The 24,393-nt window shown below is 43.9% G+C and overlaps 1 protein-coding gene across 4 annotated transcripts in view; it reads right to left on the bottom strand.

Moving 5' to 3' along the window:
- The window catches only part of NPTN (neuroplastin), a 73,217-nt gene that overhangs the window by 15,831 nt on the left and 32,993 nt on the right, over positions 1-24,393 (bottom strand). For 2 of the 4 annotated variants that reach the window (XM_011932965.1, XM_011932966.1), the window contains exons 2-4: positions 21,702-22,049; positions 16,663-16,834; positions 12,234-12,328 (exon numbers count right to left, since the gene is read on the bottom strand). In XM_011932965.1, the coding sequence (XP_011788355.1) occupies positions 12,234-12,328; positions 16,663-16,834; positions 21,702-22,049 (615 nt within the window). The remainder of the gene's footprint in view (positions 1-12,233; positions 12,329-16,662; positions 16,835-21,701; positions 22,050-24,393) is intronic. The other 2 variants (XM_011932967.1, XM_011932968.1) reach the window with 1 other exon arrangement.

The raw sequence follows: 24,393 nt of genomic DNA, 5'->3' as shown, positions 1-24,393 counted from the left end.
AGACAGAGTTTCGCTCTTATCACCCAGGATGGAGTACAATGGTGCGATCTCAGCTCACAGCAACCTCTGCCTCCCAGTTTCAAGTGATTCTTCCGCCTCAGCCTCCTGAGCAGCTGGGATTACAGGCATGCGCCACCATGCCCGGCTAATTTTGTATTTTTAAGAGAGATGGGGTTTCATCATGTTGGTATGGCTGGTCTCGAACTCCTGACCTCAGGTGATCTGCCCGCCTCGGCCTCCCAGTGTCGGGATTACAGGCGTGAGCCACCACGCCCGGCTAATTTTGTTTTTTAGGAGAGATGGGGTTTCACCATGTTGGTCAGGCTGGTCTTGAACTCCTAACCTCAGATGATCTGCCTGCCTCAGCCTCCCAAAGTGCTGGGATTACAGGCGTGAGCCACCATGCCTGGCTGGGTTACAGTAATCTGACAGCAATAAAACTCAAAGCAGGCTAGATGTCACTCTGTTACCCAAGATAGGAAAGAGAATCGATATGCCTTGGTCCCAATTCCAGTTTTGTTGGTTCTGTTGTTATTCTGGGCTTTGCTGCTATAGCCATTATCAAATGCAGACATCTTGTGTCCTTGTCTACCTCCCAATGTTCTTGGATAGATAAATAGGATGTCGAAACATTCATCTTGAGACTGCAGAAGCCTGTACAATTGCACTGGGGCTAATTTTATGTTCCGCCTTTGACTGGCTTGGCTTTTCTTGGGTTAAAAACAATGCAAAGTCCGGCCGGGCGCGGTGGCTCAAGCCTGTAATCCCAGCACTTTGGGAGGCCGAGACAGGCGGATCACGAGGTCAGGAGATCGAGACCATCCTGGCTAACACGGTGAAACCCTGTCTCTACTAAAAAATACAAAAAACTAGCCGGGTGAGGTGGTGGGAGGCTGAGGCAGGAGAATGGCGTAAACCTGGGAAGCGGAGCTTGCAGTGAGCTGAGATCTGGCCACTGCACTCCAGCCTGGGCAACAGAGCGAGACTCCGTCTCAAAAAAAAAAAAAACAACGCAAAGTCCTACTAGTCACAGAATGTGCTTCCCAGGCACAAACTGGTTTTAGACTCACCCTCCAGACGCACCTGGATGGGCATGCACTGGGCAAGGCCCCAAGCTGTCTCTGTAACCAGTCCCAGCCAAACTGAGGCCTGCTGAGTAACACTCAGTGTGAAGTGTTTTCTAGACAGTATGTTACAAAGGAAGTACCTTTTTATTTTTCCAGGCAAAGTTTCTTACTACAGAAGGAAGTGGTCAACCTGGCTCTATCTCATTCCCACAAAGCCAGACTTTTCCCACAGCTACTTCGTCACTTCTTAGGCTGACTGTTCAACCTGGTCACCCTTTCTCAGAGCCTACTTCAGTCAATAAATTCCAAGCACTCCAAGGAGCAGGCTCCATAGCCACATAGCACCCAGCATGTCCAGATGGGGACAGAAGCAGAAGGGTTACCACGTGCTGCTCCAGCCAGCCATGCTTCATTCATCTGGCAAACACCTGCTGAGCACCCACTACACGCCAGATACGTCAGACTGGTTGGGTAAGGCTTTTGTGATGAAGTGAACTTTAGCATGGTCGTGAAGAAAATAAGGGAGTATATACAAGGTTCCTGACCTGTGGTAAGTAAAGAATGTCACCTTTTTTTTTTAAATGGAGTCTCGTTGTGTTGCCCAGGCTGGAGTACAGTGGTGTGATCTTGATTCACTGCAACCTTCACCTCCTGGGTTCAAGTGATTCTTCTCCCTTGGCCTCCCAAGTAGCTGGGATTATAGGCATCTGCCACTACACCTGGCTAATTTTTGTATTTTTAGTAGAGATGGGGTTTCACCATGTTGGCCAGGCTGGTCTCGAATTCCTGACCTCAGGTGATCCACCTACCTCAGCCTCCCAAAGTTCTGGGTTTACAGGCGTAAGCCACCGCGCCTGGCTAAGAATGTCACTTTCTGACAGGCCAGGAACCCCAAGTTATCTTGGGACCTCAAGAGGAGAGGAATTTGCCCAACTCGTAAGTATTTGAGGGTACAAAGCCATGGCTGGACTCGACTTTTTGAAAGTCTTATCTGAGATTCTTCATGGAACAGAGTTCTGACAAAGCCAATTTAAAAACCCTAAGTGAAAAATAATTATTCTTGCACTTTATGCAAATAATCAGGCCAAGTACAGTAAGACTAAAGTTTATTTTGTAAACAAATTAGTTCTATCATGATTTGTTTTTAATAAAAATGGGGACTAGTGAGAAAAATTATGCTTCAAAAGAAAAACTATAGTATACTGTTGTTAGCTGTTCTAGAGGTTTTTTCCTGCAGTTCAGACGAAATTCTAAATTCTTTGTGGGTTAGAAGTCCCCAGACTAATGCTTTCAAATCTTTGCTTTTAAAATTGGGAACTGTGCTCCTCATCCTAGGGCTCGTTATTTACCTTATAGTAGGCTGTTCACTTAAACACCGCAGTAAAACTACAGATGAGAGGAGTCATGTTTTTCCCACACAAGCCCTGAAATCCCAGCCAAGTCTGCATGAGTACACTCAGACAGTTACAAAGTGGTTCCGCTCTTCTCAGTTTGGGGTTCACTCCCATTCCCACTACGTCCCCTATCAGCAGGAAGAAGCCACAGTGATCGAAGGCCTTTTTCATCTTCAGAGCCTACACCTTAAGATTAAGGTGTTTTAAAACCCAAAGGGAGGGACTGAAACCATCTTTGCAAAATTATGACTGAGACAGTGAAAGAGATCTAACTTAACTGACTCCATCGTACTTCTAACCTCCAAGCTGTCCTTGTTCGTTCCCGGGCTCAGGCTGAACTAACTTTGCGAGAAACTTACAGTTTAAACAAAGATGGTAACACCCCTTTCCCAAAATAGACCCCCTTCTTGCCTGGGGACTAGATTGTCTTTGTAGGACTAACATTAGCCACAAGATTAGAAATTATGGTTAAGGAGTCATGCAGCTGAAGGTTACAAGATTCTGACCCTCCCTGAACTGCTCCTAAGATTAGTGCTTGAGATATTTTGCAGACCCTGCACTTGATGGATCAGCTGGCCCCACCCAGATCAATATACTGGCTCATCTGATCTTGTGACCCCCACCCAGGAACTGACTGAGCACAAGAGGACAGCTCCTGACTCCCTACGACTTCATCTCTAACCAATCAGCACTCCTGGCTCACTGGCTTCACCCCACCCTCCAAGTTTCCTTAGAAACTCTGCTCCCTGAAAGCTAGGAGACCGATTTAAATAGTAGTAAAACTCTGGTCTCCCAGCAAAAAAGAAAAGAAGGGAGTAGGTCACACATATCTGTAGGAAGAACACTCTAGGTCGAGGGAAATGCAAAGGTCTTGAGGTAGGACTGTGCTTGTTATGTACAGGAACAGCAAAGAGGATTTGATTGAAACATAGTAAGCAAGGAGAAGAGTGCAGGAGATAAAAGAAATCAGAGAGACTGGGGACCCAGATTAAGCAGGACTTTGTAGGCCACCATCATGACTTTGGCAGTTACAGTGAGTCTGCCGGGAAGCCACTGGTGAATACTATGTGCAGGTATAACATGATGGGTGTGTTTTAACAGGCTCCCCGTGGCTACTATGTGAACAAGAATGGCAGAGACAGCAGTGGAATCAAGACCAAGCAGGCGGCTATTAAAGTAACCCAGGCAAGGGAGAGGCTGGTTTCCACAGGGGCAGTCATAGTGGAAATAACGAGAAATGGTGAGATTCCAGGCATATTCTGGAGGTTGAGTTAACCTATTTGCTAATAGATTGGATGTGGATTGTGGAAAGAAAAGGAGTCAAGGATGACACCAAGGTTTCGGCCTGAGTAACTACAAGAATGGAGTTGACAGTTACTAAGATGAGGAAGGTTTTGCAAAAGAATGAGTGTTTTTTGTTTGCTTAGTTTGTTTTGTTAAAAGACAGAGAAATAGTGGCGGTAAAAACCAGAAGGTCAAGGTCTAGAAGAACATGGTAAGTTTAAGATACTTATTTAACATATGGCTAGGTGCGGTGGCTCACGTCTGTAATCCCAGCACTCTGGGAGGCCGACGTGGGCGGATCACCTAAGGTGAGGAGTTCGAGACCAGCCTGACCAATATGGTGAAAACCCATCTCTACAAAAATACAAAAATTAGCTGGGCATGGTAGCAGGTGCCTGTAATCCCAGCTACTTGGGAGGCTGAGGCGAGAGAATCGCTTGAACGCGGGAGGTGGAGGTTGCAGTGAGCCAAGATCATGCCCTTGCATTCCAGCCTGGGCGACAGAGTAAGACTCTGTCTCAAAAAAAAAAAAGATACTTATTTAACATCCAAGTAAAAATATCAAGTAGGCAGTAAAATAGCAAGTCTGGAGCTCAGGGGAATGTTCTATGTTAGAGATATAAATTTCAGATATCAGCTTATATGTGGTACATTCTCCCATTTTCACTCTCCTTTGACCCAAAGAGGACACCCACTTTGGGTCAGTTATTGGCAATAGTACTGTGAATTCAGTACTATCAGCTTTTGCTTTGGGGACTCATTTCCAAGACTGTACATTAGAACCATCTAGAATGCTAAAAGCTGAGTTGGCAGCTGCACTGCCTCTGAAAAGTCACTATTCTGAAAGGACCCAGACTTCAAGGCCCAGACTGGGAAAGGGGCTCAAACAGTCTTCACTCCTGCCTTGGTGTATGGGAGGAGGAGAACACCACTTCCCCTCTTTATTCGACACTCTGGGAAAGGGTGGCTGCCATACTGGGGGACACTCAACCAACCAATGGAGAGGCCGGCACACTGAGGAACTGAGGGCACTACAGAGCCATGTGAGTGAGCTGTACACATGGAGTGGATCCTCCAAGCTCTGGTCAAGCTTTCAGATGACTGCAGCTCCAGCCAACAGCTTGACAGATATCTCAGGAAAAGCCCCAAGCGGGAACACCCCACTAAGCTGCTCCCTAATTACTGACTCACAGAAACTGTGAGGTGGTAAGTGCTTATCATTTTATGCCACTAAGTTTTGGGGTAATTTATTACACATATTTGTAAGAATAGATACAAATATACCAATTGATGAAGCAGACATTACCCCACTTTTTAAAATTGGAAAACTCAAGTTTGGAAAAGTAACTTAATGTTTAAATGGTAAAGCTAAAATCCAAGTTCAGGGTTGTCTGAATCCAGAGACCATGCTTTTTGTACTTTAACATACTGAGGGGAAATAAAATAGAACAGAGTCTACAAAAATAAAAATATACAACATGCGAGGAGGGAGACCATTAGGACAAATACTTAATGCATGCAGGGCTTAAAACCTAGATGATGGGTTGATGGGTGCAGCAAACCACCATGGCACATGTATACCTATGTAACAGAACTTAAGTAAAATTTAAAAATATATATATATTTATATATTTTTTATGTGTGTGTATCTCTACACACACACACACACACACACACACACACGCATTACTGGTAACTGCAGAGCAAATAGCCCAAAAGTTATCTTTACTTGTAGATGTGCTAAAACACCTTAGACCCAAAGCATAACTGATATACCTGTCAGATTTTATTCTGGATTAGTACAGCGGAAAGAGCAGAGCTTCAGACCTGAAAACATGGAATTCTGGACTCGATCTCAACTTTATTACTTGCCAACTGAGTAACCCAGGGCAGATCACGTCAAATCTCTGAGTTTTAGTATTGTAAAATGAGAGTAATACATGTTTCAGAGGTCTTGTGAGGATTAAATTACATCTCTGTACTAATCTAGAACATGGCTGGAATTCAGGGTCAAGCATTTAAACATCAGTCAGGGAAAGGAAAGGCTAAGGTTTGGACTCTGTCATTAGTTCTAAGAAATCAAAGATACTGATTACTATGTGCTCTCCCCATTTGCTGATACAAACAGGACTTTTGTTTATAGCTCTAAAAATAAGGTTTAATCAGGTCAGATACTGATAAATTATCTGATTAATGGCCTATTTTAGTGCCTCACCTTCTATGGGCTTGCCATTTAATAAGGGACTGCTTAACCAGCTTTTGTTGGTCCAAAAGCAGGTCTGAGCGTCTAACTAAAACTTCATATCCTGAAGGAGACAGAGACAATACTCTGAGCTTCCCTTTACCCTCTTAGTGGGGCACAGACTAAGTGGCAAGAGCGAAGGGTAGGAGCAACAAAGTTAACAAAAAGACCCTTAGAAGAGATCTCTGATCCACTCAGGAATTCATTCATTCTCTGGCCTTGTTCATTACATATTCTAGTCACACTGGTTAATGGATATCCCTCCAGTATCCTAATAAATAGCAACAAAGGGGTCCCAAAATAGTCTCAGTTACCCAACGGCACCTGACCCAATTTCATTATCTGGGCAGTCTGGGACTCTGGCTGAGGACAAATACGTGTTCCTTAGTACCCTCTGCTACCCAACCTGGGGCACTAAGAGCAAAGGGTCAGCTTCTAAGCCAGGCTGGATGCTGGATGGAGAAACTGTCAACTCAGGCCACGGAAGCATGTTTCAGATGATATTAAATAAAGTTAACAGAACAGACTTAAGAAAGCGATCAACATATAAGACTTCTTTACAGACACAGCTTATTTGGTGCTCAGTTTTTTTTTTTTTGAGACGGAGTTTCGCTCTGTTGCCCAGGCTGGAGCGCACTGGCACGATCTCGGCTCACGGCAACCTCTGCCTCCGGGGTTCAAGCAGTTCTTCTGCCTCAGCCTCCCGAGTAGCTGGAACTACAGGCGCCCGCCACCACGCCTGGCTAATTTTTGTATTTTGTAGTAGAGACGGGGTTTCACCATCTTGGTCAGGATGGTCTGGTCTTGAACTCCTGACCTCGTGATCCACCGGTCTCAGCCTCCCAAAGTGCTGGGATTACAGGCGTGAGCCACTGCGCCCGGCCTTGGTGCTCACTTTTTAAAGCATGTTCATAACCTAGCAATTCATTTTCAAAGAAAATCTATCCTTAAAGGTGTTGTCAATGAGTAGGCTGTTTCCAAGTAAACACAGAGATTCTGCATTCACGGTCTATTTGCTTCCTTCATACAACCTTATCAAATCACAAAAACACCTATCTTTGTGGTGGACAAAATGAACACTTGGCTTAAGGCAATGGGAGAGTGAAGATTTACTGCTTGCCAAGAGCTATGCCCAAGAAGGAATAGGAGACTGGTCAAGACGGAAGCAAGAAGGATGCAGGCTTTTGGCTCAACAAGCACTCTCCACCCACAGCAGATTCATCATTGGTTGTGAACACTACAGCAGTCTAGGACAGGTGCCTCCTTCTGCAGGTGAAACCACTGAGTAAGAGGTGTAGAAGTTTCCTCGAAGACAGTGATCCTCAGCCCTGGCTGTACACCATAATCACCTGATGTGCCTTAATCTGATGCCCAAGCCACAGTTCATATGAATGAAATCAAAACTGAAGACCACTGTTCTATCACCTTTCCTGGCACCAGTACCGGAGGTCAGATACCCCCACCACAAGACAGGGAGATGAGTGGGTAGAGGTGTGGGAGTCATTCAGGTGACTTTTCCAAGCTGAGAAACTGACAAATTGAAATTTTCCAATAACACTAGGAAAATGGTCTTGGAAATCACTTCCTTCAATAACCAACCTCTCCCAGCCTACATCTTTCTCCTGTGCTGGATGCTTCCTGCCCTGAAACATCGGACTCCAAGTTCTTCAGTTTTGAGATTCGGACTGGCTTTCCTTGCTCCTCAAGCTTGCAGGCAGCCTACTGTGGGACCTTGTGACCGTGTAAGTTAATACTTAATAAACCCCCATATATATCTCTCTCCTGTAAGTTCTGTCCCTCTAGGAAACCCTAATACACAACCTCTCCTCTCTGTCCACATAAGGGAACCCAGACCATCAGAGCCACACAGAACAAAGGAACCTTGAAGATGAGCTATCTCATTCTACTTCATCATGCACTTCAGGAAGCTTGAGACCCAGAGAAGGAAAGTGACTGGTCAGAGTCACACTGTGTTTAATGGCAGGACCACAATTAGAACACATTTCTCTTAACTCTTAGTCAAGGCCTTTTAAATGTTACATGCTCAACAGAGCACCCTGGCTTGGTGCTTAGGAGCACAGGATCCAATGCTAGGGTGCCTGAGTGAGAACCCTGGCTCCACCAGTAAACTCTGTGACACTGGGCCAGTTATTCCCTCAAGCCTCAATTTTCTCACCTGGGAAGTGGAGATAATAATCACACTCATCCCATAGAGTTGTGGAGACTAAAGGAGAGAAAAGGAACAAATAATGCACCTAGCACAGTGCCTGACCCACAGTAAGTGTGCAATAATGTTAGCTATTCTTATTCTTAAGGAAAGTCAGGGTGGCACCCTGAAGAGAGGAAAACAAAGTGCAGGTATGGTTTTTGGGCTGAAGTTAATGTTCAAAATGCCCTAGCAGCTTCGTATTATTATGTCTTCAAAGACTTCTCAAGTCATGGCAATTCTGAGTCAGAAGCAGGTTGCTCTGACATCAGTTCTGACCTAAAGGATGTCACATCCTCCACGCATCCTCACTAGCTGCCTTTCTTGACTGTCAGTGAAGAAAGGACGGTGGAGATGCTGTGCATGCTGAAAGTGCCGTGCGAATGTGGTCTGTGTATCACTGTTCTTCACAATGATCTTCATCCCCACCACACTTGCCTTGGCCAGTCTGGATTAATACGTCATTTGTAACATACCATGACAGAGTAGGAAATAGGAAGGCAGGGCAAGGCCACTTATAGAAATCCTAACCTTTATTCTCTTAATAGTCAAATATAGAGAAAGCTAAGGGAGGAGAAAAACAAGATCAATCCCGGCTCTCACGGCAACCAAATGACTGAAACTGATTTGAAATGTCCAATGAGGAGGGTGAGATGAAACTAGTAAGACAACAGGCTCAAGCCCCTTCTGGGCTGAGATGTGCTTCTCACAAGAGGCAGTGACATATCTGTTGCAGAGGATTGGGTGACCAACAAAATCCTTTTCCAAAAACAGCAATAAAATTCAAACTCCTTCTTTCCTGTACTAATCAAAATGGTTAAGGGATAAGGATAGTGCTTGGGAGTCATGAGAGCAGTTTTTTTCTTTTTACTTTGTAAATGATATCCGGATTTTCAATTTGCTTTTTTGTGAGCACTTTTTTTATTTTTAATTTTAGAAAAGGAAGGAAGGAGAAGAGGGAAAGAGTAAGGGGCAAAAGGTTGAAAAATTATAGGGACAGAAAATGTCAACATCTATTCATTCATGAATTCTCTGTAAGGTGTGCACTCTCTGGTATCACAGCCTCTGAAGAGTCACAAGCTGAGGATAGAGATGCCTCCTCAGTGTTAGCTGAGTGGACCCCCAGGGAGGCGGGGCTTTGGGCTCCACAAGGCCTCATCACTGCTGTCTTCCCTCTCCTAACCAGCCCAGGTCCATCTTCCTTCTCCACATCTGTGCAGATCACCTGCCGAATACCTAAGAAACGTAACCCTCGATAGTATCTTCCTGTTTATACTATGTCACATTGTGTCCTTTTAAAAAAAAAAAAAAGGAAGAGAATTTAAAAACCTGCTTCAGATACATGGCCTCCCCCACTACATGTAGATAACTCCTATCCTCCAAATTTTCTTGACGGAGGTCTACAGGCTTTGGTTAAAAAACATGACCATCTTGGCTCTGTTCCCAGGCCATCATCCCTCTCTCTGGTTCCTGCAGCCTTCTTTTCTTTTGTAGACCACAAATAACTCAAGGTTTGGTAATCTGACAGATAATGCCCAGTCCTGGCTAGGCTAAATCACTTCCCACAGTGCTGAGCCCAAACACCACCCCAGAAATGTTCTGAAAGACAGGAAAAGGCAGATAGGAAAGAAATGGGTGACAGCAGAATAGACGCTGAAGAAATATATATGCATGGTCTGAATTATATGCCCTGATGTGCTGATTCAGTTAAAGCCACACAGGAAGATTCTCAGATTCCTTTCAGCCAAGAGGCCACTGATGTTCTCGGAACTTCTTTGTTCTCAAGTACAACCACCTCTTAACTCTCTATTACTCAGCAGATTTTTCAAATTGCTACAGCTATAAAAAGATAACTGTCTCTTATCGCCACCCCAGAGATACTAAGGGAGTAAAATGTGAGTTTCTATTAAAATGTTTTGGGAACTAACATACAGACATGTACTACTCTAAATGCAAAGCAGTTTTTCTACCCCAACCACAATTGGAAGTGAGCTCAGAATATGATCCTGGGCCTATGGCAAACCTTTAAAAACATATACTGAAAAAGCGAAGTGTTCATAGTCTTTACCAGACTCAAATATCCATAACTTGGAAGACAAGACATTAAACATTCAGCTCTTTTCTATCCAGGTGTTGGGGAGAGAAGACAGAATAGAATTCTTCACAAATTTTCTTGAGAGAGAAACACATAGTATATCTATACAAGGTGGTCCAGAATGTGGTTTAGGTTATTTATAAAACAGAATTCTCTCAAGGTCTACTTCTGTAAAACCAAGATACCACCACCTGTCTCACCTTCCTCATAGGGCTATTTGTACAGTGAGAATGCAACAGTGCACAGTAAGCACCTTGAATATAACACGTTAAGTTGTAACTTGCTCTGATAATACTCCTGGCCTACAGCATCCTATTCTCTGACCCTGGCAACTGCTGCTTCCTACCTGCTGAAGAGAATATGAAGAAAGATGCCTTTAGGGCCACTAAACCCTACTTTCTTAAGCAGCCAAACAGATGGAAAAACCATTTCGGTTTTCACTCTTGAAAGTGCTATTTAGAAATCATTAACTCAAAGTCACTAACAATTACAGTTAGTTAGGACTAATTATCTCAGGCTTGGGGAGCACAATGAACTAGACACCCCACTCTTTCCCTCCCTCACCCACCCTGCCTCTTTGCACTTGGACTTTGTGCCAAAGGCTCAGCCAGGAATGCAGCAGGGCCTCAAGTCTCACAGAGAAGTCTCCCTACACAATTCAGCTCACCTAGGCTGGGGAACGCCCTCACTGGCTTAGAGAAAATGTTTTCCCACATCCTTCATCCTCATGTTGAATACATGTGGCATTCTTCTAAAATGGGTAGAAACCAAGATTTCTCCAAGAAAAGCCACTGAAAAACTGAAATGCCAAGTTCTCTGGCCCACTGTGACCTGTAACTCTAACTCCTTTAGGCATTCAGAATCAAACTGGCAGATGGAGGAGGCAGTGGCCATCCCTACATTAACTCACAAGTGAGGGCTGTGTCACCAAGATATTACTTTCATTTAATAACACCATATAATGGAAACCTTGAATGTGTCTAAGCCTTTCTTGAATCTGCATTCTTACTCTTACAAATATTTTAGGAAGACCTGAATACCTATTATATAGGCCCTTTCCTTCTCCTAAATTTGTCCTTCTAGCTTCCAGGGATAACTCTATGGATTTAAAGAACAAGTCGGTGTCCTTACTAAGCAAAATGAGAAAGACTGAAAATAGAAAACCTGACCTCAAACAGTAGCCCTGCCTCCTCATGATCATTTTGTGAGAGTAGAAAAAACACTGGATTGGGGGTCAAGACCTGTGTTCTAGACTAGCTCTGCCACAAACTCACTGTGTGATAGAGAGCTAGAAGTTTCACTTTTCTGGGGCTCAGATGCTTCTTTGAAATAACATAGGACTTACGATGTTGGGTAGTTCCAACTTTTATAGTTCTGTTTGCCCTTCTTGGAACTTTCTACTACTGCCTCATCTTTCAAAGGTTTCTATTACAATTCTAATGAATTATCTACAAACAGCTGATGTCCACTCTGCACACTGTACCCACTGTACCTTCCCCCTCAATCCTGCTGGCCCACAGAAGACCTATGTAATCATACTTGTAAGGCACTGACCTAAGAGCTTTACAAAGCCTTGGGCCATAGGAGCTGCCAACATTGAAACATTTTTGACATATAAAAACAGCAATTTTATGTAGTTCAATCTATTAACTTATTTAACCCTCCTAACAAACCCATGATGTAAGTACTGCTGATATCCTCATTTTAAAAATGAGGAAAAGGAAGCAAAGAGAAGTTAGTAAACCACCAAGGCCACAGAGCTAGTAGATGATGGGGTCGGAATTTAAACCCAGGCAGCCAGGATCCTGAGCCTGTGGCCTAACCATAACATTAAATTGTGTCTTGACATGGAAAGAAGAGGAGCTTGAAGACTGGGACTCCAGACCAAGGTACTGTCTTGGAAGGAGAGTGAGAGGCTCACACCACAGCCTCTGCTGGGTTGTACCTTTCACTTCAATGGTGGCGTTTGCTTTAGGAGCGCTGACAAAGTGATATACGCAGTGGTATTCGCCTGAATCCTCAGCTCTCGGCTTATTGATCCTGCAGAGATGAGAAGAAAAACCAAGTGAGGAAACTGGGAACGGTCAAAATATACAACAGAAGGAGAATCAAAGGGGCAATCCGGGATCCTGCTCTCCAAACCCTCAATGCAACTCACCTCCTTCTAACTAAAAGCAAAAATCCCTCTCTATGCATCCTAAAACATTAATGTCTTGCTCTTTACAGGGTGCCAAGAATACAAAGATGGAATGGCAACATGGTCCCTAACCTTAGGATGCTCTGGTCTATTGGGAGAAACAAAATGCAAAAGAAGTAATCAAAATAGAAGGATGTCCAAAGTACTATAGTTTATATTCAGATATACAGTATAAAACCATCACAGCTGGGTGTAGTGGCTCACCCCTGTAATCCCAGCACTTTAGGAGGCTGAGACGGGTGATCAGGAGTTCAAGATTAGCCTGGCCAAGATGCTGAAACCCCGTCTCTACTAAGAATAAAAAAATTAGCCGGGCGTGGTGGCACATGCCTGTAATCCCAGCTACTTGGGAGGCAGAGGCAGGAGAATCACTTGAACCCGGGCAGCAGAGGTTGCAGTGAGCCGAGATCACGCCAATGCACTCCAGCCTGGGCGACAGAGCAAGACTCTATCTCAGAAAAACAAAAGCAAATAACAAAAATCACTAAAAACCTCTTGTTCACCTGGTGGTTCCAGTTAGATAAACAAGAAGAGAAACAAACAAACAAAAAGCACAAGTTTTCTGAGCTTCTCCAAAGACCTTGTTTTGGTAGTTCTGTTCTTCCTACCTTGTCCTTTAGGAGCATGCCTTTCCACAAGTCTACTCGCTAACAGGACCCAAGCATAAAGAAAAAGGAAAAAATCTGCCATCAGAGCATCAGCCATAGACATGCAGCAAAAAGTCTTATGATAAACCCCAGGGCCCTACATGATCTGGCCCCTGTCTATATCCCTAGCTCCATCCCATGCCACTGTCTAGCTCTTCTGGTCTCTTCAGTTTTTCAAGCACCAAGCTTGTTCCCACCTCAAAACCTCCACACAAGATGTTCCTTTACAGAGAATGCTCTTCTTGTCCCTTAGTCTACCTAACTCCTTTTCCATCAGGTCTTGGCTTACATGTCAGTTTATTCCAGCCCCAATCTAAACGTCATCCCTTTCCACAACATTCTCTCTCATACTACTCTGTACTTCTTCACAGTACTTATCATGTGTGTGATTATATATTTATGTGATTACTTGATTAATGTACGGCTTCCCAAGAGACCAAGTTCTATGTGGATAGGCACTGTATTCGGCATACTATCCCATACCGAGCACCTCGCCTGGTGCCTGGAATACGACAGAGGAATGAATAAATGAATGAATTACTGAGTGAACACAGAGTGAATATCTGTGCACAGATTCAGATCAAGTTAAGCAGAGTGACAGGAAGGACGGTAAGAAGAGTGTATGGGTTGGGCGCGGGGGCTCACACCCGTAATCCCAGCACTTGGGGAGGCTGAGGTGGGTGGACTGCTTGAGCCCAGGAGTTTGAGATCAGCCTGGTAAACATGATGAAACCCTGTCTCTACAAGAAATTAAAAAACTAGCTGGGCATGGTGGTGCACGTATAGTCCTAGCTACTCGGGAGGCTAAGAGGCGGGAGGATCACTTGAACTTGGGAGGTCAAGGCTGCAGTGAGCCATGATCATGCCACTGTACTCCAGTACGGGTGACAGAGTAAGACCCTGTTTCACAAAAAAAGAAAAAAAGAAAAAGTAGTATATATGGCCAGAACAGCACTTCATCTCAATCACACAGGGTGATCCCAAACAAGCTTTCTTGCCCCTGAGGTCCAACTACACATCAGCTCAGTACACTCTGGCCTACAAGCACATACACTAAACATGTGCAGAAAGGTCAGTGAGTAATTACAGAAAAAAGAAAAACAGCAGCCTCCAGATCAAAGGATAAATGTTTATATAGGGCTGAGCTCTGGCTCTTTTGCTTAGGGGTTAAAATATGATACTTGTGATGGTCAAATCTCTACTGCACTATTTAATGTCTAAGAAAAACTCCTAAACTCAACCACTCACTGGCCTAATGCATTTATCCATCTTATATTGCTCATTCCAAAAAGGAAACACAGGTTAAGAGACTATGGACAAGGAGAGACATAGCCTATCCCCAGGACTGTCTCAAGATATCCACATAGCAGCACAATATTCTGCAAGAAGCAGTCAAGGTGTCTTCTCAATGTGACACGATGCCTCTTCTTAAATCAGTATGCTCCCAATTGGAAAACAGACAAGTCAGCTGCTCTTATCAAACAAGTGTTCCAGAGTTTGAGGAAGGAGCAGCAGCTCTTTCTTCAGGGCTTAAACTGAAGTTCTTTGGGTCTAAGCCCTGAAGAAAAAGCTGCTGCTCCTTCCTCAAACTCAGCCCTGAACTTAAGACTGAAGTTCTTAGACTTCTAAGTTCTTTGAGAAATACTTGGGAAGATAACTCCTACACTTGAGTACATGCCTATAGGCTCAAAATCTCCCCACACCATTCTCTTGGACTAGCTATTAGCAAGAAATTAAAGCAAAGGGATAACATCCCCTACAGGCTGGGCAGAAGCAGGGTTCTGAAATCGGCTCTTCAGGCTGACTTATTAAGTAGCCCAAGGAACTCATCAGTTGTTACTCCACAAAATGTAGAATCCCTGAAAAACTCTAGAGATACACAACACCCTTGGAGAGCTTCAAATAAGTTGAGGGGAAAAAAAAAGAGAGAAGAAACATTTTATAAAGTCAGGCTGAAACTTCATCAAGTTAAAGCTCAACACTTTGCAGGCAATAGTACAAGACCCAAGAGAAACATGATTGGATGTCTGCTATCTTAAAGGAGGTATTATAAAAAACAAGTCTGAGGCTGGACGCAGTGGCTCACGCCTGTAAATCCAGCACTTTGGGAGGCCAAGGTGGGAAGACTGCTTACACTCAGGAGTTCAAGACCAGCCTGGGCAACACGGTGAACCCCAGTCTCTACAAAAAATACAAAAAAAAATTACCCGGGTGTGGTGGTGTGCACCTGTGGTCCCAGCTACTGGGGAGGATGGCTTGAGCCCGGGAGGCAGAGGTTGCAGTGAGCTGAGACCGCACTACTGCACTCTAGGCTGGGAGGCAGAGCCAGACCCTGTCTCAATAAAATAACAACAAAAAATCAAGTCTGTAAAACTAATGGACAGAACAAGAAAAAAATGCTTTTCATTCCACCTAACAATTTTATTTGATTAATCCTTCCCAAACTATGAGGAAAATCGCTGAGGCTAAATTTCTAATTTTTTTTATCAGAAGAAACTGCAGTGGAGATAGGTTAACTACCTTGCCACTAAGCGAATGGCATAGCAGATAAAATAAAAGCAATTCTAGAAAAATTTCTAGAAAATCAGAAGACCTGGAACCTAGCCTTGGTTCTAGAACTTACTAAATACAGTATTTGGCCTTAAAGCAGCCAAGAGTCACTCTTTCCTTGCTTGGGAAAAAAGGAGGAGCCACAGATTCATTTGGATCAACTAAATAAGGGGTGTGAAAAGGTCTCAATGCTGCAATATCCTGCAGAATGCCCTTGCTATCACAGGTACACCGGCTTTCCTGGTCTCACTTCAGTGCTCTCTTTCTTTGCACTGCATTAACCTTCTAAGCAGGATTAGCTGATTCTTTTCCAGACACTTTTCAACCAGGAACAAACTATTCTGAAACGTGGGGTGCCATGTGTTCTAAATATTCCAAAAAGCACCAAATATTTGGGTGCTGGCTAACTCTAGCCAGCAAATATCCTTCTTTCTTCAAAGGATATTTCCAGGCTACCATCCTCACTCCAGATCATTTAAGAGCCCTGCATCCGCTGGTCCTTATCAGGTTACAGTGATGTTACACACTCCTAAAAGGGAATTCACTAGGAAATCTACCCAGTGGAAAGATGGCTTAGGGAGATGTCTTGCTCTATAGTCACAAAGCAGACTTCATTCAATCTGTTTCTTCAAACCTAACTTTGATCTGACTGGATTAGGCAAAGAGACTACATTCTAAGTGTGACTCTCCTATTGACTAGTATTGTTACCCTGAACAAATCACTACTTCATGGCCTCAGTTTCTCTATGATTATAGTGAGGGGATAATCTATGGTTCTCAAATCTGGCTGCTCATTAGAATCCTTTGGGAATCTTTTCTAGACTACTGGGCCTTACCTGAGATATACTGGATTGGACTCTCCAAGGGAGAGCCAAATATATCTCATGTCCCTCCTGCATGGCACAACTATGGATTACGAATGTCAAGTAAGCTCAGCCGCACTCCCTCCCACCTTCCCAGGAGCTGCCCACCCTTCTCACCTGTACTCCATGTTGCTGGCATTCTTACGAGTGGCACTCAGTTCCACCCCATTCTTTGTCCAGTAGCTGTATGTAAGGGTGTGAGAGCTGGAGGTGAGGTTACACTGCAGGGTGACAGGGAGAACAGGGCTGTCTCGAATAATGACCTCTTCACTGGTGACAATCCTTGGCTCTGTAATAAGAGTGCACAATGATAGGGGGCAATAGCCTTCCATCCTCTGTAGCCCTGGCCTGAGAACTGGACGGGATAGGAGGGGGAAACTAGAAAAAGAGGGAGGGCAGACAGGACCACATGAGGAATTTCACTTTACCACTTTGGAGAAAGTCAAGAAAGGAAAAACAATGATTATAAGCAAATGACCACTAGCGCAGACAACAGCCTGAAGACCAGTTGGCCTAGACGTGAAAGAATGGGAGTATTATGGGTGCTTGTACTGGTAACAATCCACTTACGCTTTTGAATACCACCTTTTTAAAAGAACCACCAAACAATTCGGATTCAATTAGAAAACCAGGCTCCACCTTGTCGTTCTGAAGACAAAGGCCATATCATTTATATACCTATTATAATATACTCCCTATTGTGTCACTGGGCCTTGGAACAGTAATAATTAGATAATACAAGTATAACTTTCCCCACATTTAAATGTTAAACCTATGGCAAACCAGTCATGGCCATTATTTATGCAGAAAAAAGACACTGGATTCTAAAAAGCATACTTCCTATTGGAAGTCACTTGCATTTTCCAAATTTCGTGGAGGCAAAATTCTTGAAAAAGCATCATCAGTTCTTCCTCTCCAGCCATATTTATTGCCAAAACAAGTTTTTTTTTTTTGTTTTTGTTTTTGTTTTCCAGAATTGCACTTTAAAACACATTCCATTCTGAGAAAATATAACTAGAGTGCAATATTGTGTTGGCTCCTAGAATTTTAGAAAGGCCCTTAAGAGTTCATTGAATCCCACTCTTAAATTTTAAGAGCTGGAAAAGTGAAACGATTTGTGCAAGGACATAAGTATTACTAATGGCAAAGCTGGGCCGAGAAGACGTATCTGACTGAATTCTCTATCCCTGCCCCCAGCCCCAAGACCACCCCCGCCACCTTTGTCCTAGGACATACTTCACCTCTGGTTCTATTCTGTGCTTAGATAACCAGGGATCACTAGCTTATCTACAAAAATAACCTACTTGAGTCAAATATTATAATACATTGAACAGAAATGCTTAAAATCACTCTATATTATTCCTGAAAGTTTCACCTTTAAAGCACTTTGAAATCCATCACTGTATTAAAGTCAAGACACTTCTAGGTTTGTTGTCTTTTGTTAATGTGCTTTGTCTTCATTATTTCCCCAGGCTTAGTTTTCTCTACTTTTGGTCAAACATCTCCAGGTTAAGTCTACACTAACCATCTTTTCCCAACCACAATAAGAGGTATTTGCTATTTGTTTTCCAATTCTCTTTCAGAAACCCTTGACTGACTTCCCATTTCCCTGTGTCTAGCCACTTCCTGTCTACAGCTCTGCAGCAGCTCCCCTCACCATTTTATACAGTATTGTGCTGAGCCTTAACTTGAGGAAAGAACTCTCTCCCTCCATGGGAACTAAGCTGCTTGCTATTCAGGGAGGGGGAAAGCATGGGGAAGTCGTGGGATACCTGGAAAATGTAATAATGTCTTAAGGACCTCCTAACCGATGTAACATTTCTGATTTGTAGAGTTAATGTCTTTGAAGAAACTTGTAATAAAGCAAAACCTTAAGTTTGCTCAATTAACAAATTAGTTCTATTTTCCAACTCTGGCAAAAGGATAACGGTTATCTTCCATTCAGCACTGGTCCTTATCAGTAACATCAAACAGGGTCTCTATGTACAGATAATGGAGGCATAGCAGCCACTAAGACAGAAGCAGATGCATGTAAACACGTTAGCGCAGTGGTGTCCCATGGTTTCCAAGACACACTGGACAGAAGCCAAATCCCTGGGCCTTAAGAAGTCGAGCAGAAATGGCTGCAAACCCTGCAATGGAAGGCGCGCACACACACCATCAGCAGAAAGCATCACAATTCCAAGAAAAATCAAAACCAAGCAAAAACAAAAGAGAAAAAGATAGAACCAGTACTCCACAGAAGAGAAATTAAAAAAATATAAAGGCAACATTAAAACCCAAACACACTTTTAGGTTTTTACTGAATTTTTATTATCCAATTTCATTTTCTGTCCCACTTGGGACTCTCCTACTGGCTATTCCTCTCGGATTGCACTGAGAAAGGGTAAACTCTGAGAATGAGGCCAAGAGCTTCCAGATGTTTAAATACAAGGAGGCCAAAGTAAATGCTACTCTTACCTGTGGCGATGCAAATGACCACTGCAGCTCAGGGAGATTAAGAAGTTGATGAAAGCAACCTGGTAGACTTTCTGTCAAGAATTCTTGGAAGGCAAAGGAAAGCACTTTTCCCCTTAAGTGTTAAAGATCCAGGAGAGAGTCAGCTGGGAGCAAGTGGATAATTTAAATAGGTTTAAATATGATTCTGCACCATAGGAGAATTGTGGGGTAGGGTAACCTGCCTCCTGTGATTGCTGTATATGAAAAACAGTGCTACACCAAGTTCCTTGGCCATGGTGCCTCATCTGCATTCTGCACCAGGATGAAGGTGGGGCTTTTATTTTTGTGGCCAAGCGCTGCCCAAAGTCCAAGAGAGATGAACATTTAGGAGAAGCTCAAATGTGTTTACCTGCCACTGATGTCTATTTAAAAGCAGTGGATAGGAGACCCTTACCCTATATGGCCAGAGAGATACCTAAAAACTGGGCACACTTCTCTTCCTGCCTTACATACTCAACGAGCTCTGGGGAAAGTACTACCAGGAGGTCATTCTTAGATAGAACACTTGACCTCCCCATAGAGGCAATGTCTTTTGGGATGCTGAGATCATAAAACAATCCAATTAGAGTTGGATCCAGGGTGTTTGAAAAAAAAAAAAAAAGCAGCAGCAGCAGCAGCAACCTCCTGGCTCTCCAAAACAGCTAACTAGGGTTAACTGACTGATGGGGAAGTCTGAAGAGAGTCTAGCCAAGATTTGGTTCAACCACATGCAGACAATTCTAAGCGAACTGGGGTAATCCAATGTATTCTCGGGATTGGCAGGTCAGTATCCCAAAGCCATATCTTTTTCTAGCTCCTTGGCATGGCCATTCTAGCTACGAGTCAGGCTCTTGGAAGTACAAGTGCAAATGCCCAGCCCAGTCCATATCTATAAACTTCCACAGACCTTTGTGGCCATGTAGGTAATTCTGCTTTTATAAGGAAAGGAGCAAGGGGGGCAGGAGAAGGAGGCGTGCAGGGGGAAATATTGTTTAAAAAAAAAAAAAAATCACTGGGTTAATGTTCCCCATTTTCACATAGACAAAGTTTTCTTTTCCTCTTTCCAGAAGCAGGTTCTCTGATTCAACAGTGCCAACTGCAGCAGCCTCTCCTACCACTGCCCTACAAAGGACTCTTTTTTTTACCCATAGGGATCTTCAAGTGGCTACAAAGAACAGACACTAATTTGCTGTTTTCCATATAAGTATATAGACTCAAGGCCCGTGTCTTACGACTTTATGTATTACCAAATTCCTCATCAAAGCAAGATTCTACTAGTCTTACTTTCTCTAGATCAATCAGCTCTTTAAGCTAGAACTGGCTATAGATCTCTCATTGTGTCCTCAAAGAAAAGGTGAAAACCCCAGAGGATCTTTCCAAAAGTGAATGTCCCCTCAATTATAACCAGGTTTGATGTGGGGCCAGAACTCTTCTTGGCCAGTAATATTGGTTCTGTGGTGGCTTCTCCCTCCCTCTGCTTCCCAACATAAGGTAGCAAGTCACTTCTGAGAGAGAGAAGTGGCCACAAAAGTCCCAGTGTCATACGTCTCACACATACCTGCTACAAGGGGAAGATTCTGAGCCAGCTGGTCAGCTCACCCCATCACCTCGAGAAACCAGGTTGGAAGTTAGTTTCCTCTTTTTTCAAGACACAAAGAAAGGGCCAGTGTGAGTGGCCCCCACACTACGTCTGGAGTTCCCATCCTCTGGGATAAAGCACACTGTGCCAATAGCTACTCAACAGAGTCAAACCATGAACAGGAATCAACTGCAACTCTGACTTCCAGACAGTGTGATAGGTTAAAAAATAATAATTTGCAGCTTAGTGTATCCTGACTCCTAATAGCAAAACATATGAAGGAAGTCCCAGGCGGCTGCTTTTAAAGAGGAGACTAATTAGCAGGCCCAGTGAGGAGTACACTGCTGCAGTAGAGGGCTGTTATCAGAGAAGCAATGCCACGGTTTTAGAAAAGAAAAGGAGCTGGAACTATGAAAATATCCAAGCTTACATGCCACCCAACAACCAAAACACACCACCACACTGTACCCATGGCAACATTCCCATCACAAGATGACACCAAGTCACAGTAAGGGAAGAGGCTGGGCAGACACAAACTTAAAACCATAGAGGTGAAGGCAGCTACTTAGAGAGCTTCAAACAGAAGAACAGAAGAAATAAAAAGTAGTTAGACTGGGGAAAGAAACAAAAATAGAAAGGCACCAGAGAAGAAATCAGCAAAAGTATAGCAGGAAACCTACTACAAAATCAAAGGGGAGGGAAAGAAACCATTTCAACACTACCCTCCTTGGACCGCCTGGTTTTGTGAGTTTTAATTTTTTTTAAGCTTCCCAGTTCTCCCCCCGCAACTCTCCCCAACACAGATGATTTTGGACAGTCATGGATTTCCTCAAGTTCTTTGTTCCTGAGAAGAAAGACACAGAGAAGGGTTGGGGAATAAGGGAGGCAGAAAGGACGGCAAAGAAAAGAAGAAAAAAAGTTGCCACAGATGTTTTCATACACTACAACCAGAAGGGTCATGGGTTTGAAAAAAAAACGAAGACAAGGGGTGGGTGAGTGATCATACTGGGGAAGAGGGAAAGGATGCAGAAGGGAAGGGAAGGGTCATTGGGCCACCTCTAATGACTACAGTACTACTACTGTAGGGTGCTGGACTCACTCTGAAGGACGCTTATGGTGGCCTGGGCTCGAATCCATGTTATGGAGGGGTTTTGCCTCAAGTCATTCCTCTTGGGGTCGTTGCTGGCCCTGCACTCGTAAGTCCCAGAGTCCTCCAAGGTGAGCCGGGTTATTCTCAGCACACTCACGCCGTTTGACCCGTAGGCGGTGTTTACGGTGACACGGCGCTTCCGAGCACCGTCCCACAGCTGTCTGAAAGACTCTGCCCGGTTGACTTCTGCGTACCACCACTGGATCTCTGGCGTGGGGCTCCCGACCACGTCACAGTACAGCTCAAAGGCGTCCCCCGTGAGCTTAGTTTCTGACATGGGCGACTTGACAAACCCAGCTAGAGGGAGGGGGAGCAGGAATGCAGTGACAGGCCAATCAGAAAAAAAAAAGAATCAACAGGTGTTAATAGTAATTTAAAGAAAAGAAAAGAAAAAAGCAAATGAGTTGCAAAGAACAAAAAAGGATTCATTTTTAAACTATAAAGAGACAGTACAGCAATTCATACAAGCTTTTAGAAGAAGAACCACACCCTGGGAAGCTTATGAAGCAAAGGCAGGCTAATTACAAGCTGGGGCAGCCCAGGTGCTGGCCAGGCAGAAGCAAGCCCACTGGAAAGCATTTTAGCAATGGGCCCAGCTGGTAGGAATGAGAAAGCCTCAGGTCTTGGGAAGAGCCTCTTTCCTTAAAACACAAACCATTTATTACCTTTTCAAACTCAGGCAAGTGATGAAAGATAACCAGAAGAGGCAGTAGTTTTATATGCCAAATCAGGATCTCTCTTTTGGATGGGTAAACGCTTTATTAGAAATGCAGTGTCTTTTGCAAGCCTCAACAAGAAGTATTAACTGACCTACTGGTGCCTTCCCTTGGCATTCAGAGTCCAAATTTCAACTGAAAGAGTAGCAAATTTATCTCTCACATAGGATTCTATCCTGGGTTCAGATCAGACTTTCTCCACCTCCTAGTCTTCCCTGGGCCAATGGCAAACAAACAACCCAGTTGTCTATATTAGGCAGCCTCTTCCTGAATGCAGACCCTCAGTCTCAGGAGAACAAGACAGTCTGTACTTCACACCACAGTGAGATATATTAATACTTTCTGGGTCAGCTCAGAAGTGGGACCAACATTCCCAGCAACCCAACTATTGCCAGCAAATGGAGGGACTGTGCCCTCCGTAACCCCAGAGATCCATTAACTAGAAAAATCTGAAAAGCTATGGTATTTGACAGGCTCTATACAGTTGAATTGCCTGGCTTCTAGAAGCCAGCTCAGAAGAACGAGAAATGTACACTGATGAATTAAACCAAACACTAGGGTGAAGGCCAGGCCTCAACCAATACTCTCAGGAACTGCCCAGGAACTCAAGTTGATGCCTACCTCCAATTGCCCATAATTTGCTTAGGGTTACACTTCCATAAGACAAGGTGGAAATGGCAGAAAGAGTTAAAAAAAAAATTCAGGCTTAATTTAAAAACTTGGAGTTAGGTCCACAGGAAACAAAATTCAGAGTGCGAGCATACTCTCTCTTACCCTTCCACTCCACCTAGGGTTCATTCAGCATTTCTGTTGATTCAGACAGTATCCTAAGGTATAAGGAAAGATACTGAAAGAGGACATTCTGATTGGCTTGGAAACTTCCCCTGGGAGGCCTGCTGCATAAGCCAAGCCAGCCCCTCTGCAGTGAGCAGGGAGTGAGGTCAGGATCTGCCAACATCAGATTAAGAACATTCCAGAGGAAAGGATGAAATAAATGGAACTGTTTTCCTACAGTCCAGAAGCCAAGGATGTAACAGGGCTAGCTAAAAATGGAGGTTACTAAATGGAAAAATTCCTGTTTACATCCATAGCAGTATTTGCCTTTGGTGATAACCCCACACCATGGACTAAGAACATTAATGGAGGTACTATACTTACTCAAGTAGAGGCCAAGACCTCCAAATTCATACTAGTCTTTCACTTCCTGACATTTTCAGAATCTGGGGAGCACAGGAATGCAGTGATTAACAGGCTTAGACTAAACGTTCTGCCTTTAATGCCATTTTAAACTACCTCTTCAGATCCAGCATGCATTCCTTGTAAGGAAATATCTACCAGAGGCCCTAAGAAGCCCAACAGATGTCATTCTCAGATGCAGGAGAAGCTTTAGAATTACAGAAAGGAATCCCCAAGCCCCTGCATGAAGAGCTGAGCTCATTGTCAAATACAGTGGTATACAAGGAGCCATGTCTCAGTCTCACAAACTACCACCTGCCCATCTGTCAAAGTCAATGCCAGCTAATATAAACAAAGAAGTAAAGGAGGGCCGGGTGCAATGGCTCACGCTGTAATCCCAGCACTTTGGGAGGCTGACGTGGGAGGATCACAAGGTCAGGAGTTCAAGACCAGCCTGGTCACTATGGTGAAACCCCATCTCTACTAAAAATACAAAAATTAGCCAGGCGTGATGGTGCTCACCTGTAGTCCCAGGTACTCGGGAGGCTGAGACAGAAGAATCTTTTGAACCCAGAAGGCAGAGGTTGCAGTGAGCTGAGATCGTGCCACTGCACTCTGACCTGGGTGACAGAGCGAGACTCCGTCTCAAAAAAAAAAAAAGAAAAGAAAAAGAAGAAGGAAGGAGGGAAGGCGGGAAGGAAGGAAGGAAGGAAGGAAGGAAGGAAGGAAGGAAGGAAGGAAGGAAGGAA

Source organism: Colobus angolensis, unplaced genomic scaffold, assembly GCF_000951035.1.
Source record: "Colobus angolensis palliatus isolate OR3802 unplaced genomic scaffold, Cang.pa_1.0 Scaffold99, whole genome shotgun sequence".
NCBI lineage: Eukaryota > Metazoa > Chordata > Mammalia > Primates > Cercopithecidae > Colobus > Colobus angolensis.
This window is presented reverse-complemented; position numbering and strand designations above follow the sequence as displayed.